General features: G+C 39.6%; 1 protein-coding gene across 6 annotated transcripts in view; it reads right to left on the bottom strand.

The window, feature by feature from the left end:
* POLQ (DNA polymerase theta) overlaps nt 1-23144 on the bottom strand; it is a 63587-nt gene that overhangs the window by 30598 nt on the left and 9845 nt on the right. For all 6 annotated transcript variants that reach the window (XR_010391491.1, XR_010391493.1, XM_026103488.2 and 3 more), the window contains exons 6-16: nt 18291-18510; nt 16960-17104; nt 16717-16863; nt 15478-15690; nt 12095-12237; nt 10382-10586; nt 9312-9454; nt 6757-6950; nt 6299-6423; nt 4541-4784; nt 565-3746 (exon numbers count right to left, since the gene is read on the bottom strand). Coding sequence is in view for 4 of the 6 variants with exons in the window: in XM_026103488.2 (XP_025959273.2) it covers nt 565-3746; nt 4541-4784; nt 6299-6423; nt 6757-6950; nt 9312-9454; nt 10382-10586; nt 12095-12237; nt 15478-15690; nt 16717-16863; nt 16960-17104; nt 18291-18510 (4961 nt within the window). In the remaining 2 variants the exon portion in view is untranslated. The remainder of the gene's footprint in view (nt 1-564; nt 3747-4540; nt 4785-6298; nt 6424-6756; nt 6951-9311; nt 9455-10381; nt 10587-12094; nt 12238-15477; nt 15691-16716; nt 16864-16959; nt 17105-18290; nt 18511-23144) is intronic.

The following is a 23144-nucleotide window of genomic DNA, read 5'->3' as shown; positions in this document are numbered from 1 at the left end:
AAAACCCAGGGACTGATCTGAATTTCATACACAGATGAATTATAAATTAACTTTTTGCAGACTGGAAAGTATTTAACCTGGGATCAGACAGCTATCCCTTAAGTAACACTGCTTGGTGGAGACCCAGAACAATCTGAATAGTGTACTGTCAAATATATTACTGATTTAAAAATATATTAAAACTTATTTATTACATGGAAAGAAAAAACACAATAAACGGACTGCACGACATGCTTCCAATTCAAAATTAGAGGTACAATTAAGCTTGTATGTTCAGATGCTCTCTCTCTCGCAAGCAAACACGCTTTACTTCACAATCGCGACCAAGGACTAGCAACACAGACTTACTCCTCCCAGCTCCATCCTACCAGTGCAATGCTTGACCCCAGTTCTCCATCCTCTGCCAAGACCCAGCTCCTTTGCTTTACAGGGACCAACAACATTCAATTATTGTCAGTAATTTTCCTCCTTTTTCGCAAGTCCTTTCCTCCTTCGCTCTCCTGCCTTAAGCTGAAGAAGCCACCCTGCTGCTTGCAAAATAACACACTGGAACATGGAACTGACCTTGTTTGAATCTGCCACCAATTGTTGATCTGGGAGACAAAAGACACTTCGTTCTTTCACATGCTACTGAGATGGAGAATCTGCTTTTCTCTCGCCATTCTGCAACAAAAGTCTGGAAAAGTGCTTTGTCACTTGCTACGTCAATAATAGTGAAGTTTTCAGCACTTGACGGAACGAGTGGCAAAACATTCTGAGACAGCTGCAGTGAAAAGCCTTGGCCTATAAGGGAATCATCTTTTATATCCGCCTCATTTGGGTATGCACTCCCAGCATTTGACTGGAGTGTTTTCACCCACTGCTCTGCATCATCCTTCCTATTTTGCTTTGATTGAAACTGCTGCCCTTCATTTGTGTAGGTGACATGTCTCTTCTTTCCAGATTTCACAGAGAGGGAAGCAGAACTCTTTGGAAAAGGTTCTTTCGGGGGTGTTGGAGGAATAAACCCATTAATACTATCTGGTAGCAGATCGGATGTTCTGTTGCTCCCCTTGAGCAGAAGAGTGATACAGTCTAATTTCTGAGCATCCAAGGCTTCCATTTTGTTTTCTTTAACTTTGAAACAGTTTTTTAAACCGTGGCATGTGGGCAATGGATCTGCCTGACAACGGTCAAATTCAAAACCTGGAGCTGGCTCTTGATTAGCATTAGAAGCAACTAACTTTCCTTTCAAACAGGAGCTTCTTGGATTTACTGAAACTGGTTCAATGCCTGAAGGACTAGGCCATTTGTCTAATACATCCTGCAATCCTGGGCTTAGTTCAAATGTGCAGTCTGGATGGATTTTCTTGTCTAAAGCTTGTTGGCTTCTTTGGAGCTTCTCACTTTGATCCCCTACTAAATCCATTTGTCTGGGGTCATCATTACAAATCACTGGGTTTCTCAATCCTGACTGACCATGAATTGTAGAAGGAAGATCTCCCTGAAAAGACGGGGAATTTGCATGATCTAAAACTTCAGCTATTAGATCAGAGAATGCTAGAAACACGTCATTACACTGTGCAGGCTCTTCATGTTCTTTCTGACTGCCACTGACATCAAATTTATTCTGAACAGGCCTTAGGTTCTGCAAAAGACCATCTAGGGGAAGCAAAGCCCCCTGCTTTCCCACAGGTTCTTCTTTGTCAGCCTCCATGACATGAATAGCTGCAAGGTCATTGACGTTGCTGAAACTATCATCGAACAGCAAGCTATCACTCATGTTCAGGCTTGTTTCAGGGACAGGATGGCATTCTACTTGCACAAGGTGCTGCCTACCAACAGGAGAGGTCATTTTATTAAGCCCTTTAGAAGCACACTCCCCTTTCACTGAATTTTGGGTCTGGTAATCCTGTAGAAAACTGTGCAGCTGGGAGTCAGTCACTGAGAAATCGCTTCCTTTAAGGCAAGGTGCAGATTCTGTTTCTTTCAGCACAGGCTGTAAATTAAGGCTTCCAGACTCCATAACTTTATTACTGCAGTGGTGATCTGTGTTTTTTATAATGTTATTTGTTGTGGCAAGACTTGATAAGCCCCGTTTCCTAACTGTTGCAGCCAGCCTTTCATCAGTAGCATTTTCAGTCTGTGAAATGCTAGCACAGCTCAGCTTCTTGGAGATTTCCTGCAGCGGTAATGCTGCCAGCTCTGAACCTTGCTTTCCCTGCTCTCCTGCAATTCCAACTGCTACCTCCTGTTTTATTATCCTCTCAGTCTGAGTATCCAACCGGAAGCTGTCTTCAAAGTCTCTAGAGTCAGAGATGGGATCAGAGACTGGACCATGCTGAACACCATCTGCATCACAAGCAGCTCTGGATTTTAATAGAGAGCTTTTCAGAAAATCCTCAGGATGACTGTCTGCTTTCTGCACTCCTCCAGCTTGTAACAATATTCCATTGGGCTTTTTGCTCCTATTTTTGCCACTATTCTGAATCTGAAAGTGGCAGGATTTATCCTCACCAGGACAAAAATGCACAGACTTCTGTTTCCTGCTACGACTATGGATATGTCCATTTCCAGAACAGCTAGCAGTTACATTACAATGATCTGTGTCCAGAGCAGTCTGCTGCTCACCAATCATCTCGTCAGTACAGCTCTTACCTGCTTGCATTTTATTGATTTTATTCTGCTTATCATCAGTATTTTCATTTTTCAGTGTTCTAGCACTAGCAGATATTTCTGGACTTTCTACAGTATTATCTGTCTCCATATTGACATGTGGAGTACCCTGCATTATAACAGCTGCCTGAAAACATGCTCTCTCCTTAGGCATGCCTTCACTAGTGCCAGAAGGCTCTGTAAATAATCCTGCCATTTTATTTTTGCTCCCAAGGTTAACTTCCCTTGTCAGTACAGAATTTGAGACTTTATGAGTCATAGACCCTTTTTCTATAAATTCCTTATTATTTTGGTCAGGAAAAAAGATATCTTTAGAAATGTGGTGGTGGAAAGCAGAAGGCTCCTGTATGTCTGCACTAAGCTTATTTGAATCTTCAAGCAGTGACCTCTGCAGTTTTGAAGCAGTTTTTGAAGTAGTTTTGTTCTTAGTCCAGTTTAAATGTGTGTCCATACTTCTTATCAATCTAGAAGCTGAAGACTTTTTTCTCAATGCTGGTGTCTCTCCCTGCTCAGTACGGAGTTGTAGAATTGCTGTCCTGGAATCTGTCTTGGTTTTGACCTGAGAAAGACCTTCCATGTTTTCGTTATCTCGACTCAGATTTGGCCTTTTTCTAGCAGTCTGCACAACATCGCCATTTCCTTCCTCTGCCTGAACCTGTCCCCTGCCTCGGGCTTCATTCTGAAAACTGGAGGTTGCTGTACTACCGCTTAGTCGTCTTTTATATCCCTTTTTAATATTTGTTAAGTTTCCAGCCTCAGAACCAGGGCCATTACAATGCTGAACTCTGTGCCACTGTTTTTTTAGTGCCCTAGAAGACTGAGATGACCATTCTCTATTTGATCTACGTAGTCTGTCTTCCAGCTCTGACTCACTGCTGGTCACAGAGGATGTATCAGACTCAAGAAAAGACTCTGGATTCCACTGCACTCCCATCAGTGCCAAGTCCTGTTGAAGAAGCCCTCGGGCTTCCTCCACAATGAGGGAAGCTGCTTCACTTTCACTTAAGCCCTTCATTCTGGCCATCCAGATGCTGCACATAGTCCGACGCTCCTCTGCTGATTCTTCATCTTCATCCGCAGCCCTACGGACGCTACAGCAAAGGTAACAGACAGGTGTAAACATTCATACAGGTAATAGCAAACAGCGTAAGGAATTGGCACTATCCTGCTCCACTCCTCTTTCAATTAGCACGATAGCTTCACAGAAACATGTCCGAAACATACTACACTTAAGAGCAAATGACTACTTTAGTTTTATAAATGTGAATTGGTGCCAATGAAAGCTATCAATAGCTATGTCTAGACTGCATACCCCAGAAGCACTCCCAAGTTTCTGTATCCAAATATATACCCCAGATGAGCCCTGACTCCCTACTAGTGCAAGATGCAGAACTAAATCAACCACCCTCCATGCACTAGGAGCATGAGCCAGACAGGTGTCATGGCACACCCTGATAGGTACTTCATCCTGGAAGTTTGTCATTGCACTAACATAAGATCACAAGAGAATCTCAAATGATAAACTGCAATACATCATGAATACATTTGATCATATGGAGGAGCAGGAAAGCATTAACTCTTCTTTAGAGGCAGCAAAAAGTCTCCAGAAAGCTTTAACAATTTGCCCAGGACTAAACAGTAGGTCAAAAAGAGAAGCAACCTTGGGAGGTCTACATTTTCTTGTTATGCTGCAAATACAATACACTTCTATTAATTTCAAAATAATCATGGCATTATTGTGATCAGTCACAGTGAGCTACATATTATTTTTAATTAACATTTGGCACCAAGTCCCAAAGGTTGCCATACTTAATTACAGGTTTCTTTCTGTAATTTTTTACCTTACAAACAAAGTTCTTATCTGATTCCTGGACTGATTTCTCACCTTTTAAATGGCACTGAATTCTTCAGAGCAGTCGCCACATCACCAGCACTGGCTTTAGCAAGATCAGCCACTCTGACGAAGCCAGCATTGTAAAGCATCCTAGCACACTGCGCATTCAACAGAGAGATGCGTACCAAGTCACATAGTTCCCTATGAACACCAAAAGTGAGTCGGCTCTGGAACTGAGAAAGCAGTTGTTCCATGTTGTGCCAGCCCAGTCGATTAGAGAAAACTGTTACCATTCCTAGAACGTAAAAGTTGCATCAGAGACTTAACTCTAGGTTCTGTTCTACTAAGCTAGATCCATTCTCTCCCCGCATCTGAATAGGCATTACCTTTACATTTCTAGCCTCCCCAGTACATATGGGAACTGCCACCATTCCCTAACACATGCATATTATGTCTCTGACTAGGAGCTGCTCTTGCAGAACTCAATTTAAGCTAGAATTAACCAGTTTACAAGCAAGGCAGAAATTCTGAATGACACTGCTTTTACAAGGTTCCTAATCTTACAAGTATGAAATGCATGCATATTCTATAACAGGATCCCCATGAACCAAACCCAATGAGGAAAAGAAAACAGAAAAAGCAGCAATGAAAGGCACTAAAAGAAGCCACAGATCTTTGAGGAAAGTTGGCACTGATTTCTATAAGAGCAGAATTTGGCCTGCATAACTTCAGTTACTGAGAGTACCATAGGAGATGGCAAAACCTACGGTACACATTACAACGGCAGTCCCCAGAGCATGGGAGGAAGAAAGAAAGAAAGAAAGAAAGAAAGAAAAAAAAAAAAAAACAGGAAAAAGATAGTTTCATACTCACAGTTTGCACCTACACAATATGAAAATAACCGAAAGACACAGCATCCCTCAATGCCATTTTGTTAATAGTGATTATAGAATACAACTTTTATCATATTTCTTAACTATATTTCATGTCAACAGATTAACTTTAGTTCCCAAATTATTTTTGTTCCTGTACTAATCCACCTGACTGCTGAAAACAATTAACACTGGGAATAGAGAATTGTGAAACTGCTACAACAGAAAGTCATTTATAATGCCAGAATTAATTTAAACTACTCAGTTTCATTTGGCGTTTGACTCATGCTACAACCCACACATGGGATTTGGCAAGTTGAGCTAAAACTGTCTTCCAAATGGAAGACCCACTTACAGAGTAATGGAGGACTTAGGTGACAGAAAAAAATTCTTAATCACATGGTTGTGCTATTACCTCTTTTCCTGCACAGCCCCTTTTAAGAAGTTAGGTTAAAGGTCACAGCTCTCTGATCTTTCGATATCTGGGGACAAATGATCTAAAATTACTCAGTCTGTTTTGAAACTTTAAACTTTCTGGCTAATGAACTTTGCAACTGGGAAACAGCCATGGTGAGGCTTAGACACCTCAAACTTCACCCTTTCTGAAGGTACTTTTTGCTGTATAGCAAAGCTTCAGAATGGACTTGTACTTAATTTCCATACTTAATATTGAGCAAACTACATTCCTGCATGATAAACAAATAAACAGTTTCCATAGACCTCAGCATGCTACAACACTGCCTGATTTCACTTAGCTCACCCCCGTTTCCACAGCACACTCTGTGATTCCATCTCACAGTTTAGCTTATAAAACTGAAAGTGGTTTACATGACCTATTGCTGTTAGTACCACACTGCAGTTACCTTATCCTCCAATTTGAAAAGAAAGAAAAAAGACTAGCCCAAGATTACTGAGAGTTTTTGCTCATGCAATTCACCTGCATAGGTAGCAGCAGACTGCTGCAAGGACTGAAGCTGGCCACGACTACAACCGTATTTCTTGGTCATATCCTTTAAGGGAATCTCACTGATTAAATCCAGGAGCGCAAGACTGGTGAAAAACCTGTAGAAAAAGCATACATAGAAATAAAATCATCATCTAGGGCAGCTTAGTGCATGGGCAAAATGCACTGTGATAGTACAGGACAGAAGGGCAGTAAAGGATGGCACACAGAAGGAACACAGAAGATGGCTTCCGATAGTAACAACACAAACATCTTAGGACAGCAGTACTTTCGGTCCAGAGCAGACCAGGCCCAGGTTCTCTGTAAATGTATCTGAGCAACCAGATCACTCAGTAAGAGGGCCAGTTCCAGAAAACATGCAGATGCAGAACCTGTCCTCTCCACATGTTATAGCTTCTGGTCTTTTTGCATCTGTGTCCAGCTGTGGCTACCTTTTGTGGATGGCCAGTTGTCTATGCTGTTTCTCTGTTTTAGCTATGATTCTGCCCTTTACAGAGCGAGCCAGAAAGCCTTCTTCGATCCCCACCAGCTCAGCTACACGCTTCATTGAGGCAGGCAGCTTCTCCCATAGGCAGAAAAACTGGTACCAATCAATTGTGGTCCACTCCTCATACACTGGGGTAACCTAAAGAAAACAAGATAGTGCAAAAACTATTTCAGAAAGACAAGGGTGAACAAAAACATAATCTAAGGAATGTGGTTAGAACATCCTATGTGCTACTCAGAGGCACTGAGTCATAACCACGTATCCTGAAGAAAGTAAAAGTTTTCTAACCTAGTTTTTAATATTTGTACTGATGATATCTGACTCATGTGGGAATACTCTGATGATTAAACAGTTTGGAATCTTTGTCAGATTTCTCCCTAAATGCAAGCCACTAAAAGATTTTTTTAAACTGTAACTTTATTCTCCTTTAACAAAACTAACATCTATCAGCCTATTAAAACCAACGTCAAGAAGATATTTTTCCTGTACACTGTGGAAAAAAAATAAAATAAAACATCCAATGATAGCTACCACACGAACCACTGCCATGACTTCTGATCAAGCAGAAGGAAATATAGGGTTTTTTGCCAGGGTTTAATGAAGCTTGCATTCACCCTGAGCACAAGAAATCTCAACTTTTACTAACACTAACAAAAAAGCCACCCAAAGCATTGACACAATTCTAGACAGACAAACAATTCTGCTATCATTCAATCAGTACAGAGTCAAATTCAGTATGAGGAGACAGAATGTCTTCATGTCTGTGAAATACTGCAAGATTAGTTATTTTGAAATAACCCATTAACAGTTCTTCAGGAGCATGTAATAGAACACAGAATATCAAATGCCTAGAGAGTTGTAAATTGTCCATCCTCTTCTATCTGCTGAGAAGAGCAAGAGTTACTGAAGGCTTTTGCTTTTGGTGGTTTTTTGGTTTTGCTTTTTTTTCTTTTTCTTTTTTTAAGAAAATCCTCTTGCTAGCTTAGCAAATAATTCATCTTTTTAATCAACTTTGCTAAAATACAAGGCCTTGAAATTTAGTCTCAGATTTGTAGAGGTAAAAGAGTCAAGCCTAAGGGAACTGAAAAACCTTATAGTAGATAACTTCTCTGTAACCCATCTAGAGAAAAATTAAAAATAAAAATAAATCTTCCTTGAAAATGAACAGACTTTGCAAGAAAGTGTTTTAGGCTGGGTTAATAGAAGAGAATCTCAAGAACATTTTGTTCAACAATGTACTTGATTCGAAATAACATTAGTCAGGCAGTGCCATGGTTAAAAGTCCAGGGCAAAAAGTACATTACCATCATTGTCTCTACCCCAGAACATGAAAAAAAAAAATCATCTTTTTTTTCCCTTTTTGGAGATGCAAACAGAAAAATTCTCTGGTGCACAATACAAAACATTTCACTTTGCCTAGTATGAGTAGAACAATATATAATGTGATCTTCTGGAATACAGGCAGATACGGGCACATATGGCACACCAGCAGCTCCATAAAAGAAAAATCAGTATCAGTCAGCAACTAGATTAATGAACACAGCAAGTGGAGACACGCTGAGGCAGGCATACTCAATTCCCCACATCCCCCTGCCCCAAGGACTCCCGCACATTCTCCTTGGAGCAAACATCTTTTCAGGAAAGATTCACAAACTTTGTTTTTGATGTATCAGCCTGGTAAAGAAAGAAGCACTTGATATATTTAGGGAGGCTAAAGACAACTAAAATTTTGTATGATGTTTGAATGATAGGCCTGCCAGGCTGTGATTCTTAAAATTTTCAGTGCAACTCCATTTTGTTTCCCCACTAATCTTCACAGGTTTGTGACTCCCTCTCCATAGGTCTTAGACAGCATTGGTTAACTTTTCAAGTGTATATGCACATAAATCTTAACCAGCTTCCCCTTCAAAACATTTAGCATACTCCTACCTGGCCATGGTAGGATCCCCAGACACAAGTAAACCAAATCAGAGAGAGATTTTCAGTATTCCTGAACCCAAGATTCATAGGAAGAAAGAGGTGTAGTTCTGCAAGGCTTTTTGTAGGCAAAACAGATGCTAAAACTGCAAAAGCTTTCTCAGCCTCCAGAGGTAACCTGACATGAAGCCTGCTGAGCCCGAACTTTGACACAAATCAAAACCAACTTGACTGGTCCACCTCAAGTATTTGAGAAAAACTACCATTATCCTACACTCAAACTTACAAACTTCTGAAATCTTTTTTCTGAGGTCAGGGGTGACAAAAATGGGTTTAGATGGACATGCCTGCCTACACAATAGATACTACAGGAACAGACTGATTCTGAAGAATAATCAGTTTAGAAACTTTTCTTCAGGAAGGATTATCTAGACAAAGCACAAAAAAAGTAGAATCATGGAGCCTTTAGGACCCCTGCACTGTGCTTTCTCTCCTTTCTTTAGCTTTTGCAGTATAAGCTGATAAAGAAAAGAAAGAAAGAAAAAAGGCAAAAAAAAAAATAAAAAGGAATGAGGAACCTACCAAATAGACAATATGCAGATCATTCTCCAGAACGAAGCTTTTCATAGCTCGCTGCAGGTCAGCAAAGATACCTATGGCTTCAGTTGGTGAAAGAGAAGAGGCAAGAGTAGCTGAGCCAAGATGTGTTGGATGATAAACTTTCACTATGAAAAAAAAAAAAAAGAAAAGAAAAAAGAAAAAAAGATATTTAAGTGCAAGTTTGTATCTCACTTCCAGGTTACAAGGCATTTTATAGATACTAATTCCACCAACTTTCCTCAACTGCCCTTTCAAAACCTCTACATTTTGAAGACAGGAAAATTTAAAAAACTAAATATCTTGCCTAAGTCTAAGTTAATCTTCTTGAGAGGTTGGATCACAAATTCGGCTCCCTTAAAACTGCACTCAGAGTAACACTTAATGACAGTTGTTTGAACTAAAAACACTGGAATCCCATCTGTCATCCTGTGTGCATGAGTTATCATTTTGAGTATTTCTCTCCTAAGAGAGCCAAATATCTCATATCATCTTTTCTTATCAGGAGATACAAAATTGACCTGTAATAGGAGGTTCTTACTATTACTGTAAGAGCCTCATCCCGAGCCGTTTTAAGAAAATAGCCAAAAACAAGAAAAAGCACAGAAACAAAGAAAAAGAATGAACCCTGTACACCACGGAGCTCTAAAAGTGACTGTCCGCTCTCAGAATGTACCAGTTCCTCTTCAGAAAAACAAAAATTATAGCCTACAGTCAATGTGCACAAATCCTATAGTAAAAGTTCACCCTCTTTAAAGATAGTTTGGGACTTTGTAGACGAGGACACATTAGTCTTAGAGACGACATGCAGAGGCCTTCCAAAGAGAACATGTGCAAACAACAATGTTAAAGCAAGAATAAAGACACCCCTTAAAAAGCTAACAAAATTCTTGACACACAATTTAAAAACAAAACAAAATAAAAAAACCAAAACACAGCAGAGGTCCTCATCATAAAATTACATTCAGCATCTACCCAGCTGCAGAAGACTTACTGATTCAAAAGTGCTAATTGCAGTCACTGGAAAGAAGCAGAATATTGAGCATGAGTGTTACCTTTCACTTCGTTGCCAGAGTCCAGAACCTGAACAAATTCATTCTCCAGAAGCCATGCCACACAAGCCTCAATAGCTCCAGTCCGCACTTCGTCTTGATCTTTCTCATTTCCCCACTTACTGTCTTTCAAGCTGGATGCAAGAAGAGTGCAAGAAGCATAGGTCTGCACATCATCTGGAGTGCTGGCCACTCCCCCCACTATGATCTGTTGAAGAAAATATCCTGATCATATTGCCAGAGAAACACTAAGATGGAGCATCAGATCTGAGAAACAAAGAGATTGATCCATCTAAGTTGTAAAGAACGAGTACGAGACAGGAACACGCAGCAAAGCAACTGCCAACCTTTAAGGACATATAGAAAAAATATTTTCACGCCTGTCTTGGCAAAGAGTTACACACCATAGGTAGCAGTAAAATGACAAAGCTACAGGAAAAAATTAATTTTAAAATCTCACTCTAATACTTTGAAAGCAGAAGTATACACAGAGGCAATTCAGAATTAAGAAACTAGCCCTCAACATTGTGCTTAACCAACACTGTGAAATACCTTTAAAAGGTTAAAATATGGACTGTGATTTTCTGAAGATTAAAAAAAAACAACACAAGAAGGAGGAGTTGTCCTACAGCTCTTCAACCTACTGAAGCTTTTTCTAAGTAAACATGAACGCTATAACCCATCATTGTTTTCCTGGTTTGGAGCAATTGTTCTCTTGGGCTTTCTGTTTTGTTTTTGTTTTTCAGATAATTACTTTTCTTCTTGTAAACCATTTACAAGGATTACAGCACAAGCCTTCCTTAGCTGAACAAGATAGCAAGATGTACGAATAAAAACTTTTTTCAAGGTTTCAATGGATTTTTTCCATGTAATAAAGCAATGCCACCAGGAGAGAAGCCATCTTTTAGACAGCTCTTATATAGAAAAATGCATTTAGAAATTACATTGGTCTGCTAAAAATTCACCATCTATGCAATCACAACCAAGCTCTAAGTACTACAACAGCTTCCACAAAAGACACTATCAGTAGCAGCTAACAGAATAACGAGATTTAAAAACAAGTCTAAACTCATTTCAAGCCCAAAAGCAACTTTGGAAAAGGAGGAGATAAGCTCACCTACACGGAATAACATCCTTTCGTTACTTTTTACTCCTGGGAACCCTATAGAGGAGGATAGGCTAGAGGGATCAAATGGGATTCCATATCTGTTTGTTCACCAAAAACTTATTCACAAAGCTTCAGTCATTTCTGTACAAAAAGGCAGACAAGCTGGGATGTAAAAAGAGGACCACAAGGTTCTACAAATGTCATTATGGCCCAATTCGGTCTACAAAGGCTCAAGAATCGGTAATGTACAAACATCTCCCAGTTAGACTGTCAGACCACGCATGAAAATTAAGAATTACACATGCTTTTGCCTGCAGTGTAAGTACATATTGATACAAAAACCAAGCCTAGTAACTTCTTCTTGAGCATGCTCATGCTGTAACGATCTCTGTGGCAAGCACATGCTGCAACATACAAATCAAAACACCAAATATTGAAGCAAGCTGGCAGACCCATGTAATTTTCTTTTGAAGCTGCTTGTGTTGGCAAGAAAGGAAAACATAGAACAAGAAAGTGCACAGAAAACATTTGATGGTATCACAGAAGAGATCATTCTACAATTACAAGAGCACGAGTACAGTTCCACTTCCTCTCTACATGTCCCATACCTCAAGTATTGCTCGTTTCATGCTAGAAGCAACACCTTCCCCTTCCCTTCTAAGCAAGCAACTGCAAACAGGCTTGAGAGATCCCTGAAGTAGAGCAGTTCCTTTCGATCTTTCTGAGGGCTTGCAAACTAAAATGCTCTCACCTATATGGAAAACAAAAGGACATTAATGACCTTTAGCATTCCATCTTAGCACTGTAATAGCTACATACAGTTCTCTGAGGACATATTACTGTAATAGCTACATACAGTTCTCTGAGGACATGTTATTGAAACAGAGAATTGTAGGTATTTTTGAAAAAAATGAACTAAAAAGATAAAAACCATTTGTTCTTTGCAAACTTCAGCAGTGTATAGTCATTGCTATGTAAGAACTCCATAGATGTGTAACATTTAAGTACTAAAAGCTCAGAGAAGGACAAACTTTAAAGTTACATTAAGCTATTCAAGGTCTTGTCAAATCAACTTCTTAATACCTCCACAGACGGAGATTCTAAAGCTGCTCAGCACACGTTCCAGAGCTGAACCCCTATCACTTCTTGTCATGGAATTGACTGGAGTCATGATATACAGGCATTATCATTTTCTTCCGAACTACACTGTTAAACTGAAGAGATTCTCAAAATCAGGAAGAAAAAATACAAGCTGCACTGCATGTTGCAAGTTTGTGTTAAATCAGTCAGCTTCCATTCCCAGAATGAAATGACAGACACCAAAGCAATAGAGAAATACAAAGATATTAATCTAAGTAATTATGCATTCTCTGAATTTTCATATATGTATATATATATATGCACACATACAAAACACTAAATATTCTGAATGGTTTCCACTGGAAGTACATCTAAATACATCTAACCTGACAATGCCTGATACAGGATTTAAAAGTTAATCCCTAACTACTGATATTCTGTGAGAGATGAAAAAGATCCCAAAGCTATGAAACAAATAAAAATGACTGACCAACATAAAGGAGGGTTTTTACAACAAAGACATTACAGAGAAATTAGGTTCCTGAGAGGCCTAGCTAGTTTGAAGCTTTGCCAAATGGCATAAGAAAAATGAATTATGGGTAGGACAAACTTGCCTTTGACTATGAAGAGAACACTATGTCTGGATTAGCTGGACAGTAAAGATCAGTTTTATGATAACTTGTTAGATTTACACATGTGTAGCCTGGACACCACATTATTTTGGTACTGTGTATTTTAGTAAGATCCTAGGAACAATAAGTTATGATAAAACTGTAGCCATGGTAACACTGCTAATCCAGACGTAATGAAAACACAACTACATTTATATTTAATGAATGGAATAAATGCCACAAATGTACTGTGTGTGAGTAATCATACACAGCTTTAACATGATTACATTAATGAATGACAGGATAAAAGATATGCTCAGAGAATGTCTCTCGGGAATTTTTAACCCTCCCATATAAAATCTTTGACATCTGTTGGCCATCGACTTCAGCCAAAGCTGGAGTACAGAAGTTATGACAAACTGCCAGCAAGCATTGCTTTGTGAAAGGAAAACTTACCTTGATTTTAGCAATAAAGAACATGAACTCATTTCTTATGCGGTTCCCGATACGACCCACAATTCCCTGTGATAACTTTGACTACTCAGTGTGATAAATGTAACAAAAGACAGGTAGTTACTTGGCCATACCTTATCTGACAGACATTAAGATATGGGGGAGACCCTTACCCAAGATGCCAGTGAGAATTTAAAGACCATAACTGTAACCTGACAAAGAGTTTTAAAAAAATAAAGGAGAGCGAGACAGAGACTAACCTATATTATCTGTTTCCTCACTAATGTCTAATTTTGCACATACTGCTGTAGCTAACCCCTTCAACCTACAGATACACCTCCACTTGTAAATGGAAAAGAACTTAATTTGCAGCCTGGTTTCTAGTTTTCATTCGGCAATATTGGACAGCTTTGCTTTTTTCACCCTGGAAACATGATGATTTTGATGAATACAAAAATAAAAATAGTCAAATTTTACTTCCTAAAATAATATTTTTCAATTTTCATCAGATCAGAAAAAAGTCAAAACCTGAGACAACCCAACAATACCATATTTGGGGGAAGAAAAAAAATCAACCTAATAGCAATTATCTTCTGCCTGTCAACTGAATTTCATATCCATATGTGGCTGCCCTTTTTTTTTTTTTAATCTGAAATTGCTTTTCTCTAGTATCCCTACTCGTGAAAAGTAGCAGCTGGTTATGTAGTTTTATGCTCTCATCCAAAAGACTCTGAAGAGTGGAAAAAATGGTACATTTATGAAGCTCATCAGCATAAAATCAACTGCTTACTGTGCAAAACATATAATCACTTCAGATCTGTCAAAAAGAGGTACTACTTCTAGTAACTTGAAGGGGTGGGGGGAGAAAACTTCAGGAACAATGTAACCTTTACACCTACCAGCTACACTCAAATGATAAAAAGTCTGGGAAATTTTAAAATGTAGTATGGAACTGTCCTTTTCTTTAAGCACATGGGGATAGTTCACAGGGATATAGGTTGCAGAATGCAGGGCTGCCGTGCTACTCTAGCAAAAATAGAATGTTAAATACAATTACAGTCTGCTTACATAGGGTTCCAGCCAGCACCAATCAGACCATCAGCAGAACAGTTTTCCTTCCTACTTCTGCTGACCTTTATACTTTCCATTGTGTTTACATTTGTATAATAGAATTTCTCCAAATGTCACCCATGGACATAAATTTCTATTACAAATTAAACCAACACACGGGGTTAGTTTGTTGGACATCAATTAGCACCACTGGATGCATGAAGATAGCATATTATCTATGACCTACTGTTTATATTCCTCTCTCTCTCTCTCTCTCTCTCTCTCTCTCTCCAGCATTACTACTTTCAGGATCTACAAATATTATTGTTTAGTGGAAGTTTAATAAATCCAAGTTAGAACTTCAGATGACAGAAGCAGCTTTTCAAATTATGATTGTGGGCTTTAAAAGAATTTCTCAAACTTTAGGCCTGTCCAATGGCAGTTTACTATAAATTTTCACACTGAAACTGTAAATGCTTTAGTAAGTTAACCATACACCACAGACTTAAGGCAAAGGAGCAGGGTCTTAGAAAGCTACCAAGAATTTAAGGAAGAAAACAGACTGTTCTTGAAGGAACTAACATGTAAGTATCAAAACAAGTCTCATGCAGTGAAAAAGAATCCCCTGGGAATTACAAATTTTACTCCATTAGTACCAAACAAATTCATCTTGATTAACTTAATCATACTGAATACCAAAGGAATTCATCATGATTAGTCACTAATTGCAAAGCACTGCCCTGGATTTAATTAGGTTAACACCATTCTTGGAGAATGTTAATAAAGCCTCTGCTTACCCACTGTGTCTACTCCTTTCCTGCCAGCCCTTCCAGCCATCTGCTTGTAAGTGAGAATGTCCAGCAGTTTGCCACCAAACATGGGAGTTCGTATAATTACTCGGCGTGCAGGCAAATTCACTCCAGATGAGAGTGTGGACGTTGCTGCTAGGACTCTAATCAAGCCCTGGCGAAAGGCTCCTTCAATGATGTCCCGTTCCTCAAAAGTAAGACCTGGGGAAAGATGGCTTTTAGTGAACCCACTAATGGTGAGATTGCATTTAAAAGCTAACAGTATTACTGTTATGCAAGGAGAGGAACAAACAGACTTAATGAACATTTATCATTCAGTGTTTTGAACTGTAGTCACAAAACTAAGCTACATCTCAGCTACTTCTTTTCAAACATAACCGAAGCAAACTTTCCATGAAGGTTTCATCATTCAACTGACTATGACATTTACAAACCAGCTCTTCTACTTGCACAAATTGTAGCAAGATGAACAAATATTTACTATATATTTATAAATAAAATAAAATAAAATAAAATACTGGATGTAGCAATCACAGTCGGGAACTAGGATTTAACAGTTTGCTGTTCTGAACCTGGAATCCTCCTTCATACTAAGTTACAGGTCTTTCTACATATCCTTGAGAGTTTCAGGCCAAATTCATTCTTGAGGAAAAAGCCCACACACCACAAGCATTTTTGGTTTTCTCCCCCCTTTATTTAATGCCATTGCTACTGTTCTTCCTTCTACTAGTTAGTCCTTTCTCTCAGTGGATCAACAGGTGACATACTTCTGGCTAGATATTTTCTTTCTGACTTACTAAGTATCAGTGTGTTAGCATCGTGTCCTCCTTTTATTTCTTCTTCAATGTAATATTGCTTCTATTTACCCATCTATTTCAGAATTAGGTTGAGGAAAATTGCTCTGAGAAGCATAGCAGCTTTAGGGACAGCTTGAAAATGCTTTGGCTGTAAATCAGTTCATATTTCCAGGATTCCAAAAAGATTTTAAAATTGTATTTAGACAGTTGCTATTATCCAACATAATAGAATATTTTTCATCACAACTAGTGAAGTCTTTGGCCAATAAAGAATTAAGTTTACTTTTGTAAAATACTCAAAGTATCTTAATTCAGTCATAAGCTAGAGAAGGCTTCAAAAAGCAACTGGTAAATATAAACCTCACAACAGCAATAAGAATCCATATAACCTGACCATCACAGAATTCAAGACTAAGATATTCAGGAATACCTGCATGATGAAATGCCACTCCCCATGGTAAAGTACGTTGGAGCACAGAGTCCAGGCCTGAGAGAGAATGCTTTAGCTGATCCAGAACGTCATTTATCCCTTCTCTGTCCACAAAAACTGGGGAGAGGGCTGAGTTTTTTGCAGAAGCTTGAGAGATAAAATATTTTTATAGCTTGCATTAAAATTACTTTGCATTAAAGGCACCATGCAGATTACAGCCTTCTATTAACTGCTTTCTCTTACTGTCAGTTTGCTGCAAATTGTAGAACTCCCTGGCAATGATGTCTGCCAGCTTCTCACACCAGTTCTTGGATGGACAGAAGAGCAGGACTGAATGACCATCACAAACAGTCTCGTAACACAGGCTCACAACATGGTCGTCATCTCCCTGAATTGAGACAAAATATTTTCAATGCACTGTAGCACTGAACAGGGTTTGTAAATGCTGTCTCTGTTCTGTGTCACCATAGAATTCTTCTACTTCAAATCAGACAGAGGAGCAAAGGAAGATGGAGCACTGTCATCTTAGTTTTTTCTTATTTGAGGAAGTCTAGGCACTAGTATGTCCATATTGTTGATGGCAGCCCTAGATCGGCACAGGAATAAATAAGGTTTCATGTCTTGGTTTCATAAATCTATACATCTGAATGAAGGCCACACAGTGCACAGAAAGTCATTGCAACCTCCATCCTGCAGCAGTGGGAAAAGAACTAGGCAGATTATAGAGGGTTTTATAGGTTGTGGAGGCTCCGTCCTTGGAGATACTCAAAACCAGAGTGGACATGGCCCTGAGCAACCTACTCTAGCTGACCCTGCTTGAGCAGGGGTGCTGGACTACATGATCTCCAGAGGTCCCTTCCAACCCCAACTATTCTATGATTCTGTGAAAGACTCCACAGAAGAGGAAACTAGAAATAGGAAATGCAAATTCTCATTTCTACCCATTCAGTACTTCCCTCCATGTGGTATTCAAACCATTAGAGTACATTACCCTTAACTCTTCATATCCTTTTCAGTGCTTGAAAGTACTGAATACTGAAGATAAGCTAAGAAGAATAAGAAGGGACTTCTGCCTTCTAATTACTAACAAAAATACTTAGGAGTTTAACATAAGCAAGTTCAGCACCATATTGTAACGCAACACATTCTCCCAGCAATTAATGCAAATTCCTTGACCTAACTAGGAAACATTCACCCTCATTATAAAAGTGAAGTAGATTTCAGGACACAACATTGGGTAGGGGACTAGGGGGAGGGGGAATTCACGCTCTTGATACATGATGTCAAGAGCTCAAAGACAGGAGAGTTGCAAAGTCAACTATGCCTTCAAGTCAGATTCAAGAAACATCAAGAACTCAAATTCATGACTTTTACTGGTAGCCTAAAAAATACACAAAGTCAAACGGCAAGAAAATAATAAATGTTGTCCTTAGTTTGTACAATCTGTGAAATAAAAAAATGAAGTTGGGAATGTCACCTATTCAAAAAGCTAAAAATGTACCAGTACATATGTCATTTCAACTTTAACAGTAGAAAAGCTGTTATCCCAAAGCCACTACTGAGAGTTTTATTACCTTCGGTTGAAGCTTGGGCTGGAATTCTCGCACTAGATTCATGGAAGAGTCATAAATGTTGCTGCCAATTTTCACCCACTCCATGAGGGGCACAGGACGAAAGTCTGTGCAGTACAGCTCTGCATCCAACCATGAGGCTAGGAGTCCCAAGTTAGGGAGGGTAGCACTCATGCCTACTATCTGTATCCCACTAAAACCAGGGCTGATCATCTTTGCCTGTCTGTAAGTAGTTAAAAGAAAATGAAAGTTAATAACTACACAGGGTACTGTCCTGGAAAACAGCAATCAGACAAATACAATCTGTTTTTGGTGTGCAAAGCCATTCTTTGAGCTAGAAAAAACAGCAAGGCACACTCTACTTTTAGCAAACACAATGATAAGTTAGAGATTCATTACAAGATAATCTAAACTTTTTATCATTTTGAACCTAAACTTCAAGCTTCTTTAGGCAACAACAGCCATAAATTGACTGCATATTTGTAGAAACTGAAAAACAAAAATGAACAACTATTTCCTTGCCATTAACAAGAACATGAAAATAGAGGAACAGATCAGTCTCCACTGCAATCTTCCTAAGCTTAAATGCCTCAATTAAGTCACTTCCATTTGTTTCAATTTCAGAACAAATAACCCTAGACTAAGTTATTTCCTACAGTTGGGAGCCGAAGTATTTAGTTCAGCAAAAAAGAAGTCAGCTTTAATTTTCAAAGTGCTGAGCAGCAGGTTCCACTAAATTCAGTGAGAAGTAATGGACTCTTAACAGACCTGAAAACTCAAACTATTAATTTAGATGCCTAAAGGTGGATGTCAAAACCTGAATTAAAATATAAATGACAGGGTTTTTTTTATTTTCCTAGGCTTACAACTAGTCATCTGCATTTCCCATCCACGTCCCTAGCCACAGAATGAGACTCAGGAATAAAAAAAAAAGGGGGGGGGAGGACACTAAAAGATACAATTTCTTATACACCTCTTATTTATACTTCTCTACTCATCTTTCTGAAAGAGGAGTTACCTACCTGTATGCCCAGTTGGCCACTGAATGTTTAACACAGGCACGCTATAGAAGCCTGAGACTGGAAAAAAAACAGCCACATCCATGCCCTGCCCTCCTCTTGGTATATAAAGCAGAGATCACTTGAGTTTCCTCTCAATTGCAAACTGCCTAACACTAGATTTCTGAAAGGACTCCGAGGTAAGCAAGTAAAAGCACATGGAAACAACACATCCTAAAGAACAGCATGAACTATCAAGCAAACGCCACCTCTGTGTTCAAGCACTAGAAAATGTACACTCGGGCAGTGCACAATTCCAAGCAATGACTAAACGCAATCATTGTTCACCAGCAATGATCTCAGAGTCTTTCACATATACTTGTATTGCATCACTATGCAAGTAGCCCCTGCATTACATCAGCTTTAGGTGTTTCTGCAGCAGCATAACACTTAGTGAAGCATCATGGACACCAGCTACAAAGGAGAGAAGTCCAGGTTGCCACTTCATAGCTGCCAGGAAAAGGAAATACCTCTGAGAGAGCAACTGATGCAGCTTGACCTCTGAAGGAGCAGGCATGGATGAGTGGAGGAGACTCCACTTTGGCATTTTCGTAATAGTTGCTATTCCTGTAGTCATCTTCTCAACAGATACAGGTGTTTCTGTGTATTTGCTAACTCTTAAGATGCATCACCTATCTGAAAGAACTGGTCTTGGTCAATATAAAAAAATAGTGCAGATTTATTTTCCAGATTAGATGAAACTCAGAAACCACCTTGGGAGGAAGCTTAGAATGCATCTGACGGGATAAATTATACTGCAATATAAGTACCATAATACTTGTACTGACAGGTGCAATAGCAAACAAGCTGCTACGGGCTCAAATGGTTTTTCCAAGAGTCCTCAGCACCAAGGTAATGTCTCACTGATAAACAGCTTCACCAGCTTCTTCAAGGTGGCTCAGACAGAATATTCCAGAAGTCTCTTCCAGCAATGGTGAGGAAACATGGCAGCAAGGTGCACTCTCCCCAGAGAAAGAATATCAACATCTTTAAGAAGTAAACTAGTTCAACCAACAAAGACGCCCAGGTTTGGGGAGGGCGATTGGGACTTTCAGGCCAAAAGCCTAACCCATTTAGCCAAGAAAATCTCTCTCACAGAGGCCAGTATGCAATTTAAACAAAGCTTTTCTCACCTGGGAGAAGGAGGCATGCTCTAGCAAATAGCCAGATAGCATACACAACATAAAATGGAGCTGGACGCAATAGCGTTTAGTTCCAACTCAGCAGGTCTAGGAGGAAAGAGAGCTCTCAGACTCCTCAAGTCAGAAGGAAGAAAAATTCCTAATACAAGAACTACCTGGGCCAACCCAAATCAATGAAATTATCTATATTTCCTCTTGCTTTGCCTTGATCAGAATCTGGAATCAGAAGAAACAGAGCCCTGGAGATACCCAGACAGTGCCAGGAAGGTCTTCCATGGAAATTTGCTAGTCCATCAGAAAACTGAAGAATTTCAGCCAGGAGGAAAACCACAGCAGCATGGTCAGATGTCCTTCAAATTGTCACCTATGTGCTGTCTGCAAAAAGGTCTGAAAAATCAGTGTGAGCTCAGTGGCTGTCTGAACCTTCCCAGAAGATGCTGCTAGAGGCAAGACAGAGGAAACAAGACTACCCAGAAGGTAGAGTAAAAAAGCCTGGTCACCAGCAAGACAGAGACAAGGGAGATGGGAAGAGGCAGACTCTCTTACCCAAGCCATTCAAGTATTTGTTAGTACAGCTCCCAAATCTTGGTTGCCAGCTTTTCCCCTAAAGCAACCTTTTTTTTTCCTTTTTTTTTTTTTTTTTTAAGTCCCAGTTCCACATCACTTTTTCTCACCAAGGAGGAGAGAAATCATCTGCAGAATTTTGGCTCTGCCTGCAAAAGCTTCACTGAGAAGCAAGGGCACCCACATTGGCAATGGCCCTCAAAGAATATTCTGTTGGTACAAAGACACAGTCCCCTACTTCAGTGGGATGTCCAGCTAATCACTTAAAAGTGCTTAAAAGCACTGCTGGTCATTCTGATAACAGGCAAGACTGGACAATCTTTAAAGAATTTGGATAAAGGGTCTCTCTTTAAAAAAGAAAAAAAAAAAGGCTTAGGAGGATGTTTGAGAGAAATAGCACTCTTCAACACCAGGAGTCTCAAATGAATACCAAAACCAAAAAATAGTCATCTCCTTCATGCCAGTAAGTAGTAAGGGGAACAACGGTCAGTCTGACCATAACAGAGAAAAAGGATCTGAGCCCTAGTGCCTATATTGTGAAGGCTGAAGTACCCTATCTTCCCAGGAGCATTCCTTGATGCATCTGTCACTTTTTCCCTGATGGATGTTTTCTCCCTCATGCTTCTCCAATGCATGGCAGGAAAGCAGTGAATGGTATTGCGTCTGTGCTGCAACTCCAAGATAAGCCAATGGTAGAAGGAATGGCAAAGTGACTTACACTGCTCTGAAGTGCACCGGCTTCCAGGATATGGGCAGAGTACCAGAATAAGAGTTGATTAGACACAGAACATTGCCAGCTCCTTGAAATCAGGATGGAAAATACTGGCTAAAGGATCCAGTGGAGAGCCAAGTGTGAAAATGTCAGTTCCACCACAACTAAATAGGGAGTCTGTGCTTAGCCCAGCACTGACATGACTCACGAAACAGGAAGCAGTAAAGTTGGAGAAATCTGGCTTTTGGTGCTCAGAGAACATTTGATTCAGACTCTTCTCTCAGCTTCACCAGTAAAGATTAAGAAGATCAGTGCACCACCTCCTGCATTTGTCTCTGGCTGTGTTCTGGCCCTGTAGAGCAGCTGCATGGTTTGGTGCTGAGGATGCAGTTACTGAATTCTTATGAGCCTCTAGAGTTGCCATTAACATCTACAAGATCTCATGTGTGGCGGACAGATGAGTGAACTTTTGCCTTAAACATTTCTTGGTACATAAGGTGCAAGCAAACCATAACCTCGAACAAGCCATAAAGCAGGTACAGTGCAGTGGGATCAAAAGATGACAAAGCTGTCTACTAAAAATAAATAACTGGAGCTTAAACTCTCTCTCTCTCCAGGTATGGGCTTCAATGACATGTAGATCATGCAACAGTGAAGAACACATCCTTCACCTACACAATAAAGACCCCTGGAGCATACCCCTGGTGCAATGGGACCAGTTGCACGAAGTGTTGAGCCAAAAGATGATCTTTTGTGTAGCTATTAGGATGCAGACATTTGACACAGAACTTTAAAGAAAAAGCAAGAAAAGTAAAAACCACAAGATAAGTAGCCTAAGGAATTATACAGTGAAGCATTCAATTTTACCAGCTAGTAAGAGAAACCAAACCATTATTGTGGGCTCTCTGATTAGTATACCCACACATTGAGCAAAAAGGGAGAGCAGGGTGTAAGAACACTCTCTATAGGGAATACTTTTTAGGAAACCTAACTAACGCCACTAAAATTGGCGCAACTTCCCAATTTGCAATTTAGTCCAATGTTACAATCTTGTTCTGAAACATTTAACCAGTTTCCCAGGATCAAATCAGCTGTGCTAAAGGTGAGAAGCCATGCAACCATGTGGCTATCACATGGCACAACTAGAAACAGGTATCACCCTCAGCAATACTAATTAAGCAGACTACTAGCACATTCTGGTAAGTTTTCTAGTACTTATTCACCATTGACAAGTTAACAGCACACATGCTTTCCCACAATGCCTGAACATGCTTCAGCAGGATAGAAACCCTACTGCATGAAACACTGAAAAATTAAGCAGGGCAAGTCTACTAGCAAAAACATGAAAACAAACCCAAGGTTTTAAAAAAAATTTGAACAG

The sequence above is a fragment of the Dromaius novaehollandiae genome, chromosome 1 (genome assembly GCF_036370855.1).
Source record: "Dromaius novaehollandiae isolate bDroNov1 chromosome 1, bDroNov1.hap1, whole genome shotgun sequence".
Lineage (NCBI taxonomy): Eukaryota > Metazoa > Chordata > Aves > Casuariiformes > Dromaiidae > Dromaius > Dromaius novaehollandiae.
Note: the sequence above shows the minus strand (reverse complement) of the source record. Positions and strands in the feature narration are given on the sequence as shown.